General features: G+C 35.3%; 1 protein-coding gene across 2 annotated transcripts in view; it reads left to right on the top strand.

Moving 5' to 3' along the window:
- The window catches only part of DGKB (diacylglycerol kinase beta), a 279,608-nt gene that overhangs the window by 181,084 nt on the left and 74,584 nt on the right, over positions 1-23,940 (top strand). For both annotated transcript variants that reach the window (XM_087918197.1, XM_087918198.1), the window contains exons 21-22: positions 3,318-3,408; positions 11,130-11,325. In XM_087918197.1, coding sequence (XP_087774323.1) covers positions 3,318-3,408; positions 11,130-11,325 — 287 coding nt within the window. The remainder of the gene's footprint in view (positions 1-3,317; positions 3,409-11,129; positions 11,326-23,940) is intronic.

Raw genomic sequence — 23,940 nt, 5'->3', positions numbered from 1 at the left:
TCATATACTTTACATAAGAGAATAGGCATTTTTATTAATGTCAGATTACTGATTCCTCTAATTCAGATTTGTAGCAATTCTCAAAAAATCTGGTTGTGTCTTTTCTAACTTAACTTTCATTGCCAATAGTTGAATTTGGGATTTTTTAAAGGTTAAAAAAAAACCCAGCCCTAGCACTGAGGCAAAGCCCTTTCTATAATATGTTATTGCTAGGCTGTTTAGTCCAATGGACAGTAAACTCTACATACCTAGCCATTGTGTGTTAACGGGCAGAATATGTGCTTGACAATTGAGAGTATATTCAATATTAATTTTGGAATGGCCATTTTAGAATAAAGCATTTGCTTGGTTTTAATTTTACTATATATTCTGTTTATAGAAAGTACATGTGTATATCCGTTGCAGCAACTTTGTAATATATTAAATTTGAAATGTACTATATACAGAAGATTGGGAGAGACTGATAGTGTTGTGGTTAGCCGGCAGCAGGTGCAGATAGCTGAGGAGAGCGATGACTCTGATGAGGGGCCAGGACCATCAGGGAGTGGACTGCTGCCTTCAGAGATTGTGGGAGCTGGCAGTAGTGATGAGGAGGTTCCCGAGGAGCCTGTGCCAAGTGCACGTGAGTGCAGGATGATTTGCAGAAGAGAACAGCTGGAGCAGCACAGGTGACTCGGGAGTAAGGATGCAATGTAATGGCCCCTCCCTCCAGGGAATATAAGCCTGGTTTCAAAAGGTTTTTGCCTTTGCAGAAAGCAAAAACATTCTAAGGATCCATCATTGTGTGTAGAAACTCCGGCTTATCTGAAGAATTCTGTCAAGGCTTTTCTGGTTGGACTAATTGGCTGAAAGCCATCTTTTATCTACAAACAAGTTTATTTGTAGGTTAAAGCTGTGAAGGTTTGAGTTGCTGCGTTGGTTTGAGATTTTCTTGCTGGTAACAGCGTTGTGTCAGAACAGATAGGAGTTAGAAAGTTCCACTTACTGTCTGCAAAGCCAGGGCATTTTATAAAATATTTCAAGTATATAACTGCATTTTTATAAGCAGAAAAATAAATACACATATACACAGAATAAATTATGATATGTATAATTTGTATAAAATTCAATATAAATAATCTTTATAAACATTACCGCACAATATAAGGTGGTATAGGATTATAAGAGGAAAATTGGACTTATTTCCATATAATTAGAATTATATGGAAATAGTAGGCATTGTAGAATGAATGAATGGGATATGTGATTAGTTAGAAGATGTGAACCATTTTATTGAGAAGTCATAAACATTAGAAAGTGTTGTGTAGTTTAAAACTACTTATACCTGAACCCTTTAGGGTTCCCACTTACTAAATATTGTATAATGGTACAATCTTTTTCTAAGTATTTTTATATAACTTTTGTACTTTTGAATATGTTCTTGGCTGGTTTTGGCATATTTAATTATCACAAATTATTCTGATCCTGAAAACGTAAGTAATAGCTATATTCTATTCAGTTTTGTACTGAATAAATAAGACCAGATTATTAGGAACAAACATATTAAAAAGTTAGGGCTCTTTATACCTTCTTTAACTGATATTAAATAAAGAAAACTATATACATTAATCTAACAATAGATAGGCTGGTACAAATATATTTGAGTTGAAAATATCAGAATTCAAAAAAATCATTATGAGCTATTGGAATGAAAGTCTCCATAGCACACAATTTCTAGAAATACTTATGCCTCCATTTTATCTCAAAAGGCCATGAAAATGTCGTTATCTACAGGAGAAATATTCTGTTACGTATCCCTTTAAAAAAAAGGACATCAAAGTTACAAGCACAAAAAATTCTAGTGAGGTAGGAATATCAAAAAGAAAAATGTCAGCTCTAAAGAACAAAGGTTTAGTTGGCCAACTGGTTTAGAGCTATTTGCCACTTAAATGGCCTTTCCTAGTTGGCTTTTGATTCCTACAGCAGCAGAAAAGTTACAAGCCGCTATTATGTTCAGTAACAAAAAAATGTTTTCCATGCTTTTAAATGAATGTATAAGTGGAGAATATACCACTTCATTTGAAGGATCTGATCTTTGGGGAAGTAAAGTAGGTCATTTGTAAAAAAAAATGATTGAATTTCTCTTATAATTATTAATGGTGTTCTGTTTCTATTCATATACAGCATTTTGGAATCTCGTGAGAATGCTGGGTAGCATAAAGCTCTACTCAGAATGGGCTAAAAACTCTTGTGAATATTTTAATTAAAGATGAACCAGGTTTGGGTCAATTACTTGTGGGCCACAAGGTGGGGGAAGAGGGCTCATTTTGCAATAATAGAAGGAATTGTATAGAACTATTATTGCATTAGAGTAAAGATGTACTATGATGCATGTCTGTATCAAGACCAGTGATTAGAATATTATTAACACATGGAATATCCTTAACTATACAAGTCAATATAAATCATGAAATACATCTATTACATAAATTTGTGATTAGTGATATTTTCATGTGTATAGACTGTGATAACACATGTATGTAGGAACAAAGAATTGGTCATGAACTGGATTTGTTGTATAAAGTTCTTTCTATTCAATAATCAGTTCACTAAAACCTAAACTGCATTTTAAAGTTAAGCAATAAAGGGAGGACAAATGCCAAATGATTTCAACTGGTTACTGACTTATTATATAAAAGTCTATTTGAAATATATATAATAGATATCAAATGAAAAATAATATGTAAATGTGTTTTCTATTAGGTTTCATAAGCAACTAAATTGTTTATAACATTAAAAAAATTCTGGTTTGTACTTTCTGATTGAATTATATTACAGAATTTAAATTTCTAATCAATATCTGTTTACCACAAACCCTTTGGAAATGTAGAAGCAGGATTTTTTTTTGTTTTTTAAATACTACAAACAATAACAAACAATAAATTACAACTTTTGTTTAGGGAATTACATTTAACTCCACCCCTCTTATGATGATACACCCTGCGATTAAATTTTGGACAGTATAAGAAATAAAGTTAAATGGTATAATACATAAAACATAAAATAGTAACTTTGAAAAGCCCCATTTTGGCTAATCAGCAGTTGCCAAAAGGCCTAAAAGAATCTAATCTATCTCTGCTACAAAACATTTTTTACCTGGGTGGGATATATCTATCTCCTGACAGTCATATTTAAATTTTTGAAAATTATGAGCTCATCCATTTCAGAATGGGTGTCAGATATTATGATCGTTTATGGTAGAAGTCAGGATGCTAACTTGTTTAATGATCAGCTATTGATGTTTCTTTCTTTCCTTATTTTCCCCCTTCATATTTCAGAATGAAGAATAAATTTTGGTATTTTGAATTCGGAACTTCTGAAACTTTCTCTGCTACCTGCAAGAAGCTGCATGAATCTCTGGAAATAGAAGTAAGAAAATAATTGCTGTATATAGTTCTGGCTAATGTAGAAGTGTATATTAATCCAAACTAATATGATAGAAGTATTCAAACTGGAAAAAAGTAATTCAAAATAAAAAAATGAAAATAGCAACGAATGCTAGGCAGTGAAATGTATTTGGTTTCAATGACCATCCCACTAAATTGAATTATTTTTGTTGAGTCCTCAGTATTGGAATAAAATTCATTTTAATGATTGCAAAGTCATATTTTTAAAAACAGATCTATCTTATTCATCTTTTAATTGAACCTATTTGTCTACTTTTATTTATTGACCTAAAATATTTTACATTGTGTGTATCATGCAGTCTAATCCTAGACTATGTACATAAATTTAAAAAATACATATAAATTCAATGAAATAATACATATAAAAATAATTACCATATAAAATAATTTAATTATGCCCACGGTTATTATAAGATCTCAAATGTTATGTACCAACTAATCATTAACAAAGTTGGTATCTATATTAACTCTAGGGTGAGTCTCTCTAAATAATAGTTGATTGATATCAAGTCCACACTGTTTGGGACAAATAGACACAAGGATCTCTATGGAGAGGGCTGTCTCATAGATATGATCACAAGTGTTCAGGATTTTACTAATATCAAAATCCAGGATAAAATCTGTAATTTATCAGTTTCTTTTAAAAAAATCAGACATAAAAAGGATATTTACTTGGGGTTCTATTCAGCAAAATATATACACGTAGATACATCTTGATATAAATATTTAATGAGATTAAATATTCAATTGAACATTCAAGAGATTTTTTACACCATCTACCATCAGATTTTGATAAAATTTATGTGAATTTTGATGAAAGGATTCATATTTTTAGATTCTTCTTATTGCTTTATGCTTAAGGATAAACTGGCCCTCCACACAGACAAAAATCACTTAATAAAAATGGATATTTTACTCCCAAATGCATTCTTTAATTTTAAATCAGGAAGATCTATAAATTCTCAGGGGCAACTCACCAGCCGCACCAACAGACTGAAGAACAATTTCTACCTGTGGGCTGTTAGACTTCTGAACAGAAAATAACTTCATGTCAACATTGTATGACAGATTTGCAGGACGGCATATTGTGCAACAAGGTCACATAGTGTAATAAGATTAGGATTGGGTTAGGGATATCTGTCCTCACTTTGAGTTGTGTTGGTGGGAAGGGTGCATGAAGGGAGGCTCAGCCAATCTCATTGTACACATGTTGTACTCTGACAATAAAGGTAATAAAAATGAATAGAGCTTAAAATATTATAAAATTCAGACCAAATTTCAGAAATAACCCAAACTGTAAAGGAGATACTTTTCTTTGTATTCATGGAATAATAGATAATATTATAATTGTATTTGTAACTGAATTTGTTTCAAAGGAAACTGAAAGTTTCTTCTTTATATTTTTTCTTTCTTTTGGGACTTTTGTTTTTTACTTAGTTTTGTTTTTATTAGCTTGTGTTAATTTTTATGTTCTTTACAAAACTATAAATATAACCCAGACCAATTCATTTCAATTATTTTTCATAAACATAGATATCTGCTAGAGACAATAATATTCTTGCTGACTTCTATACCTACTTACTTAAAATAACATTCTTCACCCAATAACCTCTAGAAACTTTAATTATAAATGTCCCAAAATTCCCATCTAGAAATTTTAAAGGTACTAAATTCCTGCCTAGTTAGAAAAGTAAGAAAATTATGTTAATGTTTCCCTTTTCTGTGGACAAAATTAAGATACAATGCAATGGTATGCTGAGTAGAGACTAACTATGTAATATGAAATCCAACTAAAATATCCAATAAATGAAAAAAATAAAAATAAACAAGCAAATAAATAGACATTACTCCTGAAGGGGACACATTGCAGTTGAATATTTAACAAAAATATAACAATCTTAAACACCCACAGCAATAGAAATAAAATGAAAAATCCGTAAAACATAAAATAAATCAAAATCCTGAGATCATTTAAAAAACTATTTTTTCATGTTTCAGAGGTCAGCACTGTCACTAAAAATTGAGTTGAAAAATTCATTCCCATTACATATTTATAGCAATAAATGTCTATGTGCATATAAACACATTGAAGAAAAATCTGACACTTAGGTTTTCCGTTATAATGAAATGGCAACAAAGCATTAGCAATCTAATGGCAACGAAGTCCATGTCAACCCAAGTAATTTACTGTACTGTACCATAACTCATTGACTATGGGGGATTGAAACTACAGAGGTACTATATAATACATACCATGTAATCAGGGGTAGGCTTCAAAAATTTTAGCAACTGCTTCTCTGCCAGGTTGCTGGGTGGGCATGGCCATGGTGGCAATGGACTAGTTGATCTCCTGCACCATGGTAGGCGGAGCGTTTTTGCCTTCTCTGGGCTCCAGAGGCTTTCCTCGAGCCTTCGGAAGGGCGAAAATTGCATCTCCTGGCACTAGAGGCTCTCTAGAAGCCAGAAACAGGCCCATTTCTGGTCTTCCCGAACTTCGGGGAGGCCCATTTTTCACCTTCTCTAAGCCTCTGTGTGCACCCTGCACTTACTTGCATCCAAAATGGGCCATGTGGGGACTCCTGGGAGGGGCGGGGTGGGTGGGCAGGGCCAGCCAGCAGTGGGATTTAGGGGTTCTCTAAACTGTGCAGAATCTTAGCTAGAGGATTTCCCGAACCCCTGTAAACCCCAGCAGCCCACCCTGCATGTATTAAGAAATGAAGTACATTGATGAGAGGCAATTTATGTTAGAGTTTGGATTAATATGGAGAGATGTTTTTCGCATTTTCTAAAATGGCTGGATTTAAGTAATTTAAATAGTGACATAATTCTTGTATTACTTGAAATATGAATATTGGAATTTGAGAAGGAGGAGAAAGAAGACCAAGAATAATCTGTATTCCAATTTAGGAAGTCTAATCTATGCATTTAGCTTCACATTCACCGGTGCTCATTTTGGCTTCCTTTCTGATTTCAGATATGTACACATATATTGTTTGCAAAATATTTTCTTCCCCATATTTGATAAAGTCAGAGAAAAGTTTGAAAAATTGGAACTCTTTTTCCTGCAGAAATATATATGTGTCTCATAGTTTTATAAGTAGCAATGATTATAAACCTTCACTAGAAAACAGGCAGGACAGAAAGGGGCTGTAATGCAAAAGAGCTATTTTAAATTATGGGTTCTTTTAAAAAACACATATTCAGAGGTTATCTGAAAGCAGTGGAGAAATACAAAGATACTCCATGGAGAATTAACCTGGGTTGTCAGAAGTTGTAGTTTCTCTACATAAATATAATAGAGTTTGTATTCCTTTCCCAGTTTCCTGTACCTTTTTGGGGGGGAGCTGACAAGGAAGAAGAGAACATAAACATAAGTGGAACATTATTTCAAAGATTTAATAAAACAGAACCAAAGCTTAACTTAATGTGTAACTTTCTCAAGAATCAGTGCAAATTCAAACCTGCTTTTGAAAGAACTGACATAAAGAACCATGCACTTTAATTTGGAAGACTTATTCATTCTTCCTCTCAGAAATAAGCGTGTAAAGCTCCATTGTTAAAAATCAAATGAATTTGAGACTAAGTGCTCTTTTGAAAAAAATACAAAAATGATACTGCACATATAAAGGACATATTATAAGGAAGCAGCTTATGAACAACTAGAGTATGAATTGCTCCTTGAATAATTTAATGTCCATTGTGTGACAAAACTCTAAACTCACTTCACTTCAGTGTGATCCTGCAGGGTTTCCTTATAAGAAGGATGGACAATATGTATTGAACAATATTCCCCATTTGGTTGTGTTTGAATAATAGGTCCTTTAGAACAGGAGTCGCCAACCTTTTGGACCTCAGGAACCACCAAATTCATAATTTTAAATCCCGGGGACCACTAATATGAATTTTGACTAATGGTGGCTTGCTGACAGTGGGAGAGAGAGAGAAAGAGAGAGAGAGAGAGAGAGAGAGAGAGAGATGATCTAACCTGTCTCCCTCCATCCCTCCCTCTCTCTCCCTCTCTCTCTCACACACACAAACACACAAACACAGAGATTTCTTAACAATGGTTTTGTGGGTGGGCCTAATTTTTGGGTGTAGCTTGGTGGTCATGTGACTGGCTGGACATCACTTTTATGTAAATATTATAAATATATATATATAAATATTGAATTTTTTATAAAAAAAAGAGCAACTTTTACCCAAAATCAGGCAAAGCAGGCAGGCAGATTGAGTTGCTCACAGAATCAAGATTCACTTAAAGATCTGTGTTTCTGCCATCGGATAGCTGAGTCTACACTGCTTCAGTCCTAAGGAAGGTTCCGCTTTGCTTAAAAGCAGAGCCGAAGATCTAAAGATTAGCTAGAGAGCAGGAAATCCAACGATTTCCTGCTTTCTAGCTAATCTAAATCTCCCTGCATAGTAGAATAGTGGATGGTTGGAAAAAGGAAAAATAGCAACTTAGCAGGCAAGTTTGCCAGGTAAGGAGTGAGTGGGCGGGGAGGGAAGGACATGTGGGTGGCGCAGCCTTGTATTCCCTTGCAGCCTGGATTAATTTCTTTGGGGGTGACATTTCTCTGCGGACCACCACAATTTTCTCGTAGAGTACCAGTGGGCTGCGACCCATTGGTTGGCGACTGCTGCTTTAGAATGATGGAAGCCCAGTCCAATATCTGGACAACCACATGTTCCTCAGCTTGCTATTTGATAATCTTCAGTTATACATTGCATTTCTGTCACTTAAATCATACAATAGGTATCATTTTCTACAGACATTTTGTTTGGAAAGGATGGACATGTAGATGAACAAACAAATGCCTGTAGACAATGTCTCATTTATATTATTCACCAACATTTTGCAAAATAATTACCATACTTTATATCAAAAATAAAATCAATAAATATATAATACATTTATGAAATGTTAGCAAGATGAAGATAGATTTGTACAGAAATTATTCCATATCTGAACAAAAGAAATCCTTCTTTACTAATTCTGAAAGTAACTCATCACAGCATGATTCTGAGGCCTAGTGAAATAATTGTCTTAGTGTACTGCCTGCTGTGTTTGATATTGAGTGAAAACGCTCCCCGCACCTTCTTATATCACAATTCTCCCTTTATTTAAATAATTTTAGTCAGATGGAGAGGGGGCACAAGACCTTTATAAATTAACAGCAGGGAAATACCAAAGGTGTCAGATTGCATATTTATCATCTTTTTCGTGTAATACTTAAATATGTATTAAGAAGTGACTGACATAAATTAGGCAGATTTCTGAAGCCACAGGCTGTGGCTTGTAGAGGACCCCCTTCGGCTTGACATTTCATCCTTGTCAAAGATCAAATTATTTTAATTTAGGCTGCAAATTATAAGGAATGAAGACTTCTTTGTGGGAATTCCCTGTGGTAATCTGACTTTTGTTGTTACTGCTGCTTGTCAGTGTGCAAAAGATATAATATGCATGCAAATAAGGTTAAAAAATATGTACTATCTAATTATCCAGCCAGTACATTCCACTTGAAGACAGTGGGAGGCCTGACACACAGTATGTGTTTGATTCATTGAGGCCTGCAGGGTATTTACACAAGATTACTTTTAATTATGAAATTAATATCTGTTTATCAAGAATGTATAGCAGTAAGTGAGTGTATACACATGAGTAGAATTTTTAGTAAAAAGAAATCCTCTTAATACTTAACACCTATATGATATGTAAAAGTTTAATTCTAATAAAAAAAAAACTGTTACTAAGCACATACACCTCCACTATGCAACTTTACACACTTCGTTATCAGTACAGCTACCATGTAGTTCCTGTCTGTTTTACTGCGGGTGCTAGGAATAAATAATAAATATTCTATTTAGGCTTAAACTTTGTGTGCAAATTTAAACTTTGATTATTAAAAACATATTAAAATGATTAACTGATACTATGAAGTTGAAATAATAGAATTATTAAAGGTTAAAGAAACTTGTAGCCTTAGAGAGGCTGAAGGATATCAGTGCTATCATCCCTAATTGGCAAAACCAATAGCAATGTGAGGATCAAACTTTCTTATCAGTACTGAAAATAATCCAGCCTCTTGGAATCAAGTTTCCTTACTATAGGAGGTAAAGTCAAGCGGCATCTGGAAAACACCCAACTAGTCCATATTACCTCCAAGATATTCTATCAGCTATTAATGCTTACTAAAAGACTATTTCAGATTCACCTATTGTCTGTAATAAGTTTGTATTTTTCCTGCGCTCCATATATATTATATGAATATTTATGTAGCTGGACAAAAATCATAATAATATAGTAATGTCTGTTTTTATGGTTAGCTCTTATTTTATATCACTCAAAGTCACATACAATACATGAGATAAGGAGCTATATAAAGTGGATGAATGGATGATTGAATCATTGAATGGATGAATAAATGAATGGCATCCTAGATAAATGCTCCCCAAAACCAGTAGAAAAGAAATAAGTGCAATGGAAAGCAGCCTTCCCACAGCTCAGGGGTATCAAACTCAAGGCCTGGGGACCAGATCTGGCCTGTGAGGTGCTTAGATCTGGCCCGTGGGGCTGCCCTGGAAACAATAAATGACTGGTCCGCAGTGCCTCTGCAAGTGACAGCGGACCTTGCGAGGGCCACACGTGGTCCTATCAAGCACTGCTCTCAATGGCAGAGGGTTTCAAGAGGCTGTTGCAACCAAAAGCAGAGCTCATGAGGGCCTCACGTCACCCCCAAAAGCTCTGTTTTCACTGGCAGAGGGTTGCAGAAGCCTGTCACAGCCAAAGACAGAGCTTGGGAGCCCGTTTTTGCTGGCAGAGTGCTCAGGCCACCACACACACACCCAACATGAGTGACATCATCCTGGCCTTGCTCACCCTGTACACACCACCCCAGTCCCCTGAATTCAAACACAATCCTGATGTGGACTTCAATGAAAATGAGTTGACACCCCTGTCATAGCTGATAGGAATTAAGGTCTGACATATGAAACTCACTAAATTGCAGAAAGGTAGTGTAGGAAATTAAAATGACTGTGACCACAAAAGTACTGTTTAAGGTGTTTCCAGGTTGAAGGAATTAGCTGGAGACATCTGCTGCCCAAGGGACATTATGGTGGCTCCTTTTATGACCTTGTCAAGGAACTGGAGCAAATGACAGGAGCTCACCCCACCATGCAGGAGTACTCAGGTTTCAAACATGGGTTTTCTAACATCCAATCTAGTGTTCTAACCACGTGAGCTACTGGTCCATTTAAAAAATAATAATAATCTGGCATCCTGCCATGTAGAGCTTTAAAGGTTATAACCAGAAACTTGAATTGGACCTGGAAGTGGATGGCACACAAAGGGAATCATGCCCAATATGCCCAGTCTTATACCAGCTGAAGTTTTCCCATGTAGAAAGCATTGCAAAAGTGCAAACAGGAGATGACCAGGTCATGAATGACCAAGCAGAGATCCTCCCTATTCAGGATTCACCCCAGGATTCTAGAGGCTCTGCTATTCTGCTAAATACGCAGCTATAGAAAATTAATACAGGAAATATATGTTTAGTAAAATAATTTCAATAACAAAGATGCTGATATCCTCTAATCCCTAACTGATTTCTTCTCTTTATTTTATTTTATCTTATTATATTTTGATTCTCTCCATCTCTGTCTCTGTCCCTTTTTCTTTGGCAGTGTGATGGAATTCAGATAGATCTGAATAATATTTCTCTGGAAGGAATTGCTATTTTGAACATTCCAAGCATGCATGGAGGATCAAATCTTTGGGGTGAGACCAAGAAAAGACGAAGCTATCATCGATTTAAAAAAAATAGGCCAGATAAAAGGATCACTGTTACAGATGCTAAGGAATTGAAGTTTGCATGCCAAGGTGAGTTTCCAATTTTAAATGAATAGTTGGTTTTGGGTTCAAACTTTCAGATTGTAAAATAACAGAAAATAGTAGATCAAGCATTAAAAATAACAGAAGATTGTTTAACATATGAGGGATTTTCTGATGCAGGGGTTTTATAGAAAAACTCTAACTAGGGCAGGTGAAAAGTTTATGTCTATCAGCTTTTTAAACAGTATGCTTCCTGTCTAGGCTCAGATTTTTTAACTTCTTGACAGTTTCAAAAAATATTTTTATTTCCAAATTAAATATACTTTCTTGGCTGATAGAAAAATACATTTTACTAGAAATGTGTGTACAATTTGTACAATGACAGGATTTGATACATTTTGCAAATGACAAGGTTTATTCTACGCCTTGCCTTGAGAACTGACATACATACATACATGCATGCATGCATGCATGCATACATACATACGCACATCTCTGCATAATTTAATGAATATCTTCTCAGTTACTTTTATTTCCTGGGTGAGACAATATTCACTGGCTTGGACAAAGTCTCCAGAATTGCTAGTTCATATAAGATTTTTTTGCATGCAAGTTTCTATTCTTCTTAATATTTTAATGATCTTAATAGGCCTTAGAATTAATTTGCAAACAAGTTATTTCCATCAATGCCAAAATGTCAGGAGAAGCTTAGCCTTGTTATCCAGCTTTTCTTTTAATCTTAATGTAGCTTTGCCAGCCAAATAGATGTTTTGCTTTATAAACAACTATTTAAATATTTTTCATGACCTATCTATGCAGGGGACTTTGTAAAATGAAAAGTCTGGCATTGATTAACAGAGTTGTAGCAATATGAAAGAAAGTTCCCAGGCATTCTGACTAACTATTACAGGAATTGAAATGTCAGCCATACAATGTAGCAAACAGTTCTTCTTTCTGTAAAGGAAGTGCAAAAGCAGTTTTGACTTAAGATTAACATGTCATGCAAGAAATTATTATATTGTTGGATGGGCAGTCTGCCTTTGCACCACTGCAGATGTGGTAAGGATTAAGATTATCTGTATAGGCAAATAGAAAGATTGAGTCACGGAAAACCAATTTTCAGGAGATCCCAGACAAATGATGCCATAGAATAAAGAACTCAAAAGTAGATTTACAGAATAGGCATTTAACTAGGTGTAGGAGCCTGGTGGTCATTTATAGAATAAAGACACAGGCCTGAGCAAATAATAAGAGGAGACAGAAATCCAGCATGTCCAATGGAAATTACGTCAATTATAATTGAAAACATTGAATATGTTACTCTCCTTGTTCCCCCAAAATAAAAGCATACTTATGAAAAGTAGAAGAGACAAAGATGGTGAGGAAAAGATTTGGCCAGAGACCATGAATGTATAACAGAGGCATGAAACCAAAGCAAGCAAAAAAACACAATGCAAAACTAAACTTTTGTTCAAGGCTATATACAAGATGATTGGGTGATTAAAAAGAAATGACTATCAACTTCAGAAGTGGCACACTACAAGTCAGAAGTTATAGCATTTCCCCAGTCTTGAATAGAAAACAAAATGTAATTGATGTCATTTTCCATAAGTAAAGCCAAGGAGATAATGTCAAATAAATTCTTCTTTTTCTCAATATCTTTGCCTCTGCAAACTATCTGACTGCTTTTCTTCTGGCAAGGCCTCGAAACAAAGTGCAGTAACTGGAGAAAAGCAGGGGGAAAAAACTAACCCTAAACTCATCTATGAAAATGCCTTTTTATATTCATGGATCTGTTGGGTAATAAAGTCCCCTAGTCGTCTCAAATTATAGACTTTCAGCCTGGTGTTGAATGTTGAATGTTGTAGAAGAAAATTTATTTCAGATTTGTCATATAATGACAGATATTTTATTTGAAGAAGGATAACAGAGGAAACATGCTATTGGTTATTATTTTATCAATTATTAACCTGAAAATATTCAGCCATTCATCTGAATATATATACATATATACATATACGTTTTCTGAGGTTCTCGCGGGTATTTGTATGTGGATCTTTGGTTGTTCGGGTTTTCTCCCGCGTAAGATTCGAAGTATCTAGGCAACGTTTCGATGAAGTCTCATTCATCATCTTCAGGCTTCTGTCTTTGGCTCTTGCTTCTCAGAGTGATGTGAGATTGCAGCTGCTTCTTCCTTTTAACTGCTAGTGGGGTGGGACTTGATTGGGTGGGGGCTTGGCTGTGTTCTGATTGGGTGGGGGTGTTCTCATTGGTAGGGGTTTGGCTGTGTTCTGATTGGTTGGGGTTGGCCGTGTTTTGATTGGTTGGAGGCGTGTTCTGTTCAGGTGGGGCTTGGTTGTGCTCAGGTTAGTCTTAGTTGCTGGGGATTTGAGTTGGTGAGCTGTGATCTTGCTGTTTGGCTTCGAGTTCGTGGTCGTGCTGCATCTTCATAGTGGGTGTCGGTTTGCTTCATGTATGGCTCGGAGGGGTTTGAAGTGGGTGGTGATGCAGCTGCAGTGCAGCTTCTGGTCCATGGTCGTGTCTTATCTTCTGAGTGGGTGTGAGTCTGTTTTCTACATGGAAGTGTGGTGGTGGCATCTTGTGTGGCTCTCATGGGTGTGGGTCTGGTGTCATTCTTCATGTTAGGTACTGTCTGTTCATGAGGGCGGGTTTCCAAATGGCTGGAAGGCGGGAGGTGTCATCTCATTTGTTCATGCTGTGTGGCGTTTTTCTATCTCTATGGCTTCCCTGATTATTCTGCTGTTGAAGTGTTCGGTTTTGGCAATAGTTCTGGTATTTTTAAAATCAATTTCATGTCCTGTGGCTTTGAGGTGTTGGACCAGGGAAGAGGTCGTTTCTTCTTTTTGATTGAGTTCTTATGTTCTTCAATGCGTGCACTTATTCTTCTGTTAGTTTGTCCAATGTATGTGGTAGGGCAGGCAGTGCAGGGGATTTCAGTATACTCCTTGGTTTTCTAATTGATTTTGTCTTTGGGGTTTCTTAGGATGGTGGATATTTTTCTGTTTGTGCAGAATGCTGTTTTGATGTTGTGTTTTTGGAGGATCTTGCTGATTTTGTCTGTAGTGCCTTTTATATATGGGAGGAGGGCTTTGCCGTTTTCTTGTTCTCTGTCTTGGATTTTGGTTGGGGTTTCTTTTGGATTAGGTGGGTAATCTTCTTTCTCTGGAATCCATTGGCTGTAAGTACGTTGGTGAGAGTGTGTAGTTCGGTTTTTTGGTGTTGTTCATCGGCTAAGCATTTTGTTCTGGAGATGAGTGTCTTGGCTACGGAATTGATCTGTGCTGGGTGGTGGTGTGAGAGTGCATGTAGATAGCGGTTTGTATGTGTTTTCTTCTGGTAGATGGTGTGAAAAAATAAAATAGAACAAGCTTTCAACAAGAGTTGAATAGTAATAAGTACAACGAATAAAATTCTAATGCCCCCCTTTCATTTTTTATTTATTTTCATTTCTTCTAAATACAAGCTATAGGAAATGCTATTATCTGACATTCACCATCTTTCCATGCCTGAACCTCATTACAGAGGTGGGCTGCTGGGGGCTCTCAAGGGCTCGGGAGAGCCCCTAGCTAAGACTACAGGGCTTGGAGAGCCCCCATAACCTCAGAAAGAAAAACAGCAAGGAAAATCATTTAATGGGCTTAAATGAACTTCTGGGCATTCAGCCAAGAGCATTTCATACTTCATGAAAGTGTTGCAAGCTAGATAAACAATGCATTCAGCGCTTGCAGGGAGAGCCATTGGAAAAATCAGATAACATAGCCCCTAGCCTCTGAGGGGATTAATTCCCAAATAATAAGTATCACATAACTTACCAGAAACTCCACTAAGACTCCAAGATCCCTCTCACAGTCACTGCTATTAAGCCTGGTTTCACCCAGTCTTTTGTTTAAATATTAAATGCATGAAATAATAAACTTTTTGGTATATATCTTCTTTTAGGTAATTAGGGCAAAGAAGCGATGTCAAGTTGGCAACATCCACCCAGTCACAAGACCACCGACCCACACCCACCTACCCATGCCCACCCAGCCAGTCATTAGGGTAGAAAGCCCCTTGCTAAAAAAAATTGAAGCCCACCCCTGCCTTATTATATTGCAAAGTGAAACAATTACTATAGGAAGGTAACAGATTTTAAAAGGAGCACCATTTTCATGTCTTCTGTATCAGTTTTTCTCTTCTTTTTCTCTCTGTTTTTAAAATGTTAGCTGCAGTCAGAAGAGGACCTCTCATGTTCATATTATGCATAGGAAAGTCTAAAACTAGTAACGTGAACATATCACTGTTATGTTCTTGAAACATATACCTGCAAATTAAATTATCCCTAAGATCAATTTTACTGTCTCAATGTTTGTGTCCCCGTGCTTGTGTCTCAATGCTTTAACCTAAATTTCTAGCATAAGGACCTAAAGCAGTGTTATCTTTGTGAGCTTAGAAGTAGTAAGAATTTGTTTTCTAAAGAAGCAGCATGCTGCCAAATACTTATTCAGAGACCTCAGAGCAGTTGCCAGTTAGATTGGCTCTAACCACTGCCATACCCTTTTAGTAGAACTACTGACATTCTACTTTTGTCTTCAACCAGATGTCATCCATTATTGAAAATATTCTCTCTGCAGGTGCATTGGATTCACTGCATGCCAAAACAAATTCAGTTAGCAACATAAGATTTTCATCATGCACTTTTGAAAAAGATTACTAACAGCTAGTCTCACTATCATTAAAAATACTGCATATAAAAGAGAGAACTGAATGAAATAATGTTCAAAATGTTTATAAGATATCAGAAAACCTTTTCTTTACCATAATTCTAAATGCAACTGCTACAGATTTGCTTAACTGATATTAAAAAAATATGGATAGGAATTTTGTTACTTTTCAGTATTGATGTAGATTCTAAGACTGATGGGATGCAGTGTGTGTGTTCATATGTATAGTGCTTTCTGTAGAATGAGTAACATTTCCATTCACTGGGATCATGTCAATTAAGTAAGGTCACCAAATTTACTGGAGCAGCAAGATTTTTAGATTTTCTGCACTATCTCTTTTGTCATGAGTTTTATTTTGCCCATAGTTTTGCTCATATTAAATTCTTTTATCAGCCATGACATACAGCGTTTTAACAGGATATCTGTCTGGAATTTTCCTGCTTACTTAGAAAAAACAGTGAGCAAACTTATAACTTCCTTTCAAGCAGGTGAGCTACTGGGCTTCTCATAAGAGAAAGAGTAAAATAAAATAAAATAATCATAGGCTTTTATTTCAAGAACTTCCTGGGCTATGTATACTGCTCAAAAAATAAAGGAAACACAAAAATAAGACATCTTAGATCTGAATGAATGAAATATTCTTATTAAATACTTGGTTCATTATATAGTTGAATGTGCTGACAACAAAATCACACAAAAATTATCAGTGGAAATAAAATTTAGCAACCCAGGGAGGTCTGGATTTGGAGTTACACTCAAAATTAAAGTGGAAAAAAACACTACAGGCTGATCCAACTTTGTTGTAATGTCCTTAAAACAAGTCAAAATGAGGCTCAGTAGTGTGTGTGGCCTCCACATGCCTGTATGACCTCCCTATAATGCCTGGGCATGCTCCTGATGAGGTGGCAGATGGTCTTCTGAGGGATCTCCTCCCACACCTGGACTAAAGCAGCCCCCAACTCCTGGACAGTCTATGGTGCATTGTGGGATTGGTGGATGGAGGAAGACATGATGTCCCAGATATGCTCAATTGGATACAGGTCTGGGGAATGGGCGAGCCAGTCCATAGCATCAATGCCTTCATCTTGCAGGAACTCCAGCCACATGAGATCTAGCATTGTCTTGCATTAGGAGGACCCCAGGGCCAACCGCACCAGCATATGGTCTCATAAGGGGTCTGAGGATCTCATCTCGGTACTTAATGGCAGTCAGGCTACCTCTGGCGAGCACATGGAGGGCTGTGCGGCCCCCTAAAGAAATGCCACCACACCATTACTGACCCACTGCCAAACTAGTCATGCTGGCAGATGTTGCGGGCAGCAGAACGTTCTCCATGGCATCTCCAGACCCTGTCACATCTGTCACGTGTGCTCAGTGTGAACCTGCTTTCATCTGTGAAGAGCACAGGGCGCCAGTGGTGAATTTGCCAATCTTGGTGTTCTCTGGCAAATGCCAAACGTCCTGCATGGTGTTGGGCTGTAAGCACAACCCCCACCTGTGGACGTCTGGCCCTCATACCACCCTCATGGAGTCTGTTTCTGACCGTTTGAGCAGCCACATGCACATTTGTGGCCCGCTGGAGGTCATTTTGCAGGGCTCTGGCAGTGCTCCTCCTGTCCCTCTTTGCACAAAGGCGGGAGGTAGCAGTCCTGATGCTGGGTTGTTGCCCTCCTATGGCTTCCTCCATGTCTTCTGATGTACTGGCCTGTCTCCTGATAGTGCCTCCATGCTCTGGACACTACACTGACAGACACAGCAAACCTTCTTGCCACAGCTTGCATTGATGTGCCATCTTGGATGAGCTGCACTACCTGAGCCACTTGTGTGGGTTGTAGACTCCGTCTCATGCTACCACTAGACTGAAAGCACCGCCAGCGTTCAAAAGTGACCAAACCATCATCCAGAAAGCATAGGAACTGAGAAGTGGTCTGTGGTCACCACCTGCAGAACCACTCCTTTATTGGGGATGTCTTGCTAACTGCCTATGCTTTCCACCTGTTGTCTATTCCATTTGCACAACAGCATGTGAAATTGATTGTCAATCAGTGTTGCTACTTAGGTGGACAGTTTGATTTCACAGAAGTATTATTGACTTGGAGTTACATTGTGTTGTTTAAGTGTTCCCTTTATTTTTTTGAGCAGTGTATATTGGACAAGCTGAAACGTGATAGAATTGTTAAGCACTATTACATATATAGACAATATTATTTGTACGGGTAAAAATATTTTTATTTGCTTCTAGTTGCTCCTGGATTTGGGAATGGGGCAGTGATTGTAGCACATAGCCATTTAAGTGCTTTTTCAATGAACTGTTGTAGATGTTATAAAGTTAACTTTACCTCCACTCAGGCTATGTATTATTTGGATGTGTAACAAGAATGAAAGTAGGTAAATAAATCTCCTGCAACATGTGACTAGGTGAAGATTTACTGGGGATATAAAGAGAAGATGAATCCTTCTACCAGAATTAATAGAAAATAATAAATATTACTTATAGGCAAATACAATTTTTATTATGTAAAATATTTAATGAATTATAATGATTTTGCTATTAAGAGGTGTATGGTCCTCTTAATTTCACTTTCAGTTAATTTACATGGATATCCATATAAAAAGTGAGAGCAAAATCAAAGAGCTTTAATGAAGAATTGGCTAAAATTGATTACATTGACTCTGATGATAGAGCAATTTCAGTTATATTAAAATCTTTTGAATGTTATTTAATGGAAATCTTTTTTGATTAAGAGCCATATTATAGTATGTTGATTAAGAAGAGAAAGTAAATAAAACTTGAGGTCTTTTGCATACAAAGCATATTGATGTACTCTAAGGATCTCTACAGTTCTAAGAGTATATGACAGGGCATATAGCTCAGAGGTTCCCAGCCTTAAAAAACAAGCATGCTGTGGATCCACTGTATAGATTCGATATAGTGACCTGAGAGCCATTCTTGTTTGTTGATCTTTGAAGTCTTGTATATAAATTTTATATTAAGCCAATAAGGATGTTTGTATGTCAGCCAGATTTCCTTACATCTGTTCTCTAAAAATTTATCCATTCTAAAATATTTGCTCTGCATTTTTAAACATTTGCCATCCCTTTTGAAACAAGCATTCATATATACACAACACATATATTTCAATAATATCATATTATTACATATGACTGGACATTATTAAAAATTATTACTAGGACTTTGTAATGTTTTTGTGAATTCAAGAACTACCAAAGAGAATAATAAGTCTGTTACTGTGTGTTCAATTAGAAGCTAGATAGGATATTAAGAAATTCCATTAGATATTATAACTGGAGTTAACAACAAAATAATTGTAGTCAGTGTTTTAAAAATTTGCTCACTTTGAAATAATAAAACCTCAACATATTATTCCGAAGTAGTCATATTTTGCAAGGGAAAAGAACTACCTTCCGTAATAAATTTTGATTCCATTAGAGAACCAAAATTATTTCAAATATAGATACTGATTAAACCTGACGCTTAAGAAGTTCTGTTTAAGTGATTTACAATTCAGCCAATTAAAACTTAACATCCCAACTGCTAAAACCTAGCATTATAAAGGTACAATAAGAAATACCTTACTGCATATATTGATTTATTTATACATTACTTTTCTGCTTTGTAGGTTTTAATATTTACAGGTTATTATCTATAAGAGTTTTAATAATTGTGGTAAGATGGGCAGCCAATAAATTTTACAAATAAACAAAAATAATTTTAACAACAAAAAATGTAACAATGTTAACAACAAAATAGATGAAATTACCCAGTCTTTTAAGACTTCATGAAATACTTTTTAATAAAAAAGGGATACATAAACTTGGTAAATTCTTATCATTCAATTGTAAGTTCCAGCATTTTATATCTTTACTTTTTTTTGAAAACTGTATAATAATGCCATTTTCCATTCTGTTCATGCTAACTAAATAGGGTCTTTCTTTTTCAATTATCTAGAAATATTTTTTGTCAATTATCCAGCAGCTCACATGATCTAAACCTGCCATTAACTGGATGGTTCTGTCAGTTTCGTATAATGATGGAATATATATTTAAAAGACATTCATGTCTCTACAGAAATCAAACACCTGGTCCCAGACCAAGAGAGATGTGATACATGTGCTATTAAAAATACCTAGTTACTGAATTCAGCACTTTTAAATTCTATGGTCACTGTGTCACCATTTCTTTTGAGTTGCTTCTTTTAAAAACTCCTATTATCTTTTGTTTTAGTGGAATCCATTTATTTCCTACTTTTCCCATGTGCCACTATGCTAAGTGAAAGCTTTTTACCTGCTCTGCTATGAACTTATACTAGAGCTAACATTGCTGCTCTTAAAAAAAATGGGAAAATGAGAGATTTTGAAAAGATATGAGCTTTTCTACAGCTCAGTTCAATGTAGAACTTTATTAGGGTCAAGTGTACACTTCATGAATTAACACAGAGAAAGTAAAACTAAAGTTATTTTAAATAATCCATGGGAGATATTTTACAAGACCTACAATAAAAATGTACCTCTTAAGGTGAAATGTGAAAAACTGCTTCCATCAAATTTAATATCATGTTACTGAACAACAGCAACTTTTAAATTAGTATATAGATTGTAGTGAAAATGTTTTGATATTTTAATCTAATGGTTAAATCATAGCAGAAACTTAACCAAGAACTTGGTAACAGCAGCAATTCAGAGACAATAGTTCAGTTTTAACTTAATAGATAAATAGATTTAATAGATAAAAGATGCAACTTATGTAATATTGCCATACCATACAAAATGTATCATTCATTCATTCATTCATTCATTCATTCACTCACTCACTCATTAATTCATTAATTCATTCATTTCCCATCTTTATTATTTTTATAAATAACTCGAAGTGGCAAATATATCCAACACACCTTCCTCTTTTTATTTTCCCTGCAACAACCTTTTGAAGTGAGTTGGGTTGAAAGAAAGTGATTGCCCCTGGTTCACCAGAAGGCTGTCATGGCAAAGGCAGAACTAGAACTCAGAGTCTCTAGCTTGGTGGCTTAACCACTAGACCCCCCCCTCTCTCTCTCCCTCTCCTTCTTCTCCCTCCCCACCGCCCCTCTCTCTCTCCAGGAAGATAGGAAATCATTTTAATCTTTGACCTATTCATTCTGTACTATATATGCAGTATACTTAAATGATGATTATTGTATGGAGATCTACATTTATAATTTTGTGCAGATCTAGAACAGTCCTTAGTTATTTTTCCTTGTGAATACTATGTTCCCTTATGCAGTAATTTTTGTGTTTAATTGTCATTAGCATGGAGCAGCTTTGTTTGGAAATATAGACCTTATTTCCATGGAGTTTGGATGATTCTTCAAAATTCCATGATAAATGTTTGAAAGTCTTGATTTGAATATGTAGTCCACTTAAGCAGTGATGATAATCTAAGGATGAAATTGATCTCTTTAAGCAATGCTCTACTTCTAGATTCCATTTAAAATAGCCATCATTCATGGAATTCAAAATAGACAGAACATTATCCTTGTTAGAATTATATTAATCGAACTTACCTCAATCAGCATCCCCATAAAGATTGTAAAAGGATGCTTCAAGGATTGGCAATAAACAAGATTCCACTCTCTCCCAAGTGTTTTAACAACAGACATTGAACTATAGGCATTATGCTTGTGACCTAGTTAGTTGGAAATAATTGGTACGGAAACAGTTGGTACTCACCTTCAAATAAAACTATGGAACTCTTTCACCCTTTCAGTCTCACTGTGTAAATGTGAAAGTACTGTAAATCCTGTTGACAGTTATTGCCATATACAGTATACTGGCACACAGTCAACAGTGTTTGAAAAGTGTTGTGCAGCAAAGCTAGTGCCCATTACCTGTCTCCCTATATTTCTCTCACAATTTATTTTCACCCCAGCTGGCAGCAACTCATGATGTCATTAATTTGTGCTTTCAAATGCAGCCTGTTTATAGTACAGTTATATAAACAATAGAATATTTTACAGGCCACACATTTTATTTTTTTAAAAGGTCATAATGTAAAGAAGATGGAAGCAAAGCAAATGGGTCATGGGGGTGATCCAAAATTCCCTGGTAAATTTTTAATTCAGAAAATGTAAATTATTGCTCTTGCAAAAAAGTTGACTCATCAAAAAAAATTAATGGGAAGTGTAACCAAACAGGAGAGATTTCTGATGAGATGGTGCTCATTCATTTCTTTTATAAATTAAAAACATTATTTGGGCTATTCATCATTCAGATTTATTGATTTGATCTTGTTTATTTCATTTTTCATTGTGAAGCTCACCGGATAACATAAACAATATAACAAAACAATAAAACCAATAAGAAATCAACAGAAATACTTGAAAGCAAGAATAACTACAACCTTACTTTAAAAGCCAAGAAGTTTCTCTGAAAAGACATTAATATAAATTAAAAACATAGTAATATTTTATAGTAATTCATTTTCTTAAACAATCCTAGATCTAGATTTTTTTAATAGAAAAATAGAAATATGGCTTCCCTAAAATTTGTCCAGTTTAACTATTTCTTGGATTAGTTGTAGGCTACATAAGTTAAAAAGTTATTCACCCCCAAATTAATTATTTTAATTAATGATGATATTCTATAATTAATGATGGTTATTTTTAATGGTAATACATTTATAATTATATGTATAAATAAATATAAAATTAATTTATGATGTTAGTAAATATATTTACTGTTATTTCAATCTTTTATCAACCATGTAGAATATTATGATTTGATAGGGGTAGAACTATGTTTTTTCCCAGCAGCATATCTTTGACCTGGATGGGTTCATCTTCCAGTGTTATTAAGCAATTGGTGACGAGCCATTTGGTTTTCTTTTCAGAACACTGGATTATGTTGACATTTTCTTCTCAGTGAACCCTCTTTTCTATTACCTTCATGAATCATAGGGGGCACTCCCAACAGTGTGGCTCCCAGCATCATTGGGATCCACAAATCTAAAAGATAATATTGCATGAAGAGGTTTTGACGACTACAAGCAGCTAATTAAATACAAAGATTAACTTCTGCAATCAATGGCAGCCTTTAGGAATCAAAATAATAAATCAAAATTCTATTTTGTAAATTGTACAAAATTGAAGATATAGAGACACTTTTGTGTTCCATAATGATATTAAAGGTTTTCTTTTATTACATGCATATAATTTGAAGATTATACATATTAAATGTCAATTTTAATGAAATATATTTAATATATTTGGTAAGCCTGGTTATTCCTAAAAGCAGGGAAACTGTCAGTTATATATAATTCTATTGAAATTGATGTAAAACATACTTTTATTACCATAATTAACTGAAATGTAATATGCTATAGAATAATATAGCAATATACTATATTGATTTCCTAAATATACTAAATAACACTATAAACTACCTTTATGGTGGCAAGCAGAAAATACAGCTTCTGTGTTTTATTGCATTCAGTGAAGAATATGAGGCTATTTCTCACATACATTTCAGAAAACCATCCAGGTGTCCAGGGCAGGGTTAAATGGATAATATAGTGCTAGAATCTCTAGAGAGCATGTGTCTGCAGTTAAACAAATTGAATAGCGATGACAGATTTTGCTGCCTCCTCATATAAAGGTCAGCAGGAGAAACCATCTATTTGGAATTACAAGATATAACTCAGAATCTTAGCCAAATCCAAATTCAAACATCTTATCACACTAAAGTCAATTCCTTTAATGTAAGCTTTTTATAAATAAAAAAAAACAATTACTAACTTGAAAGATCCCTAAAGCCTCCATTTATCCAACTCTTTAGTAGATCCACTTACTACCTAAACTCTGAAATGTTATCAGTCTAAGTATTTCTAAAATACATAAGATCATTTTAACTAAATAATGATATGGTTACACTAGATAAACAACAA

The sequence above is a fragment of the Pseudonaja textilis genome, chromosome Z (genome assembly GCF_049901715.1).
Source record: "Pseudonaja textilis isolate UNSWEBS1 chromosome Z, rPseTex1.2, whole genome shotgun sequence".
NCBI lineage: Eukaryota > Metazoa > Chordata > Lepidosauria > Squamata > Elapidae > Pseudonaja > Pseudonaja textilis.
The sequence above is the reverse complement of the archived record's forward strand: the minus strand, read 5'-3'. Positions and strand labels throughout refer to the sequence as shown.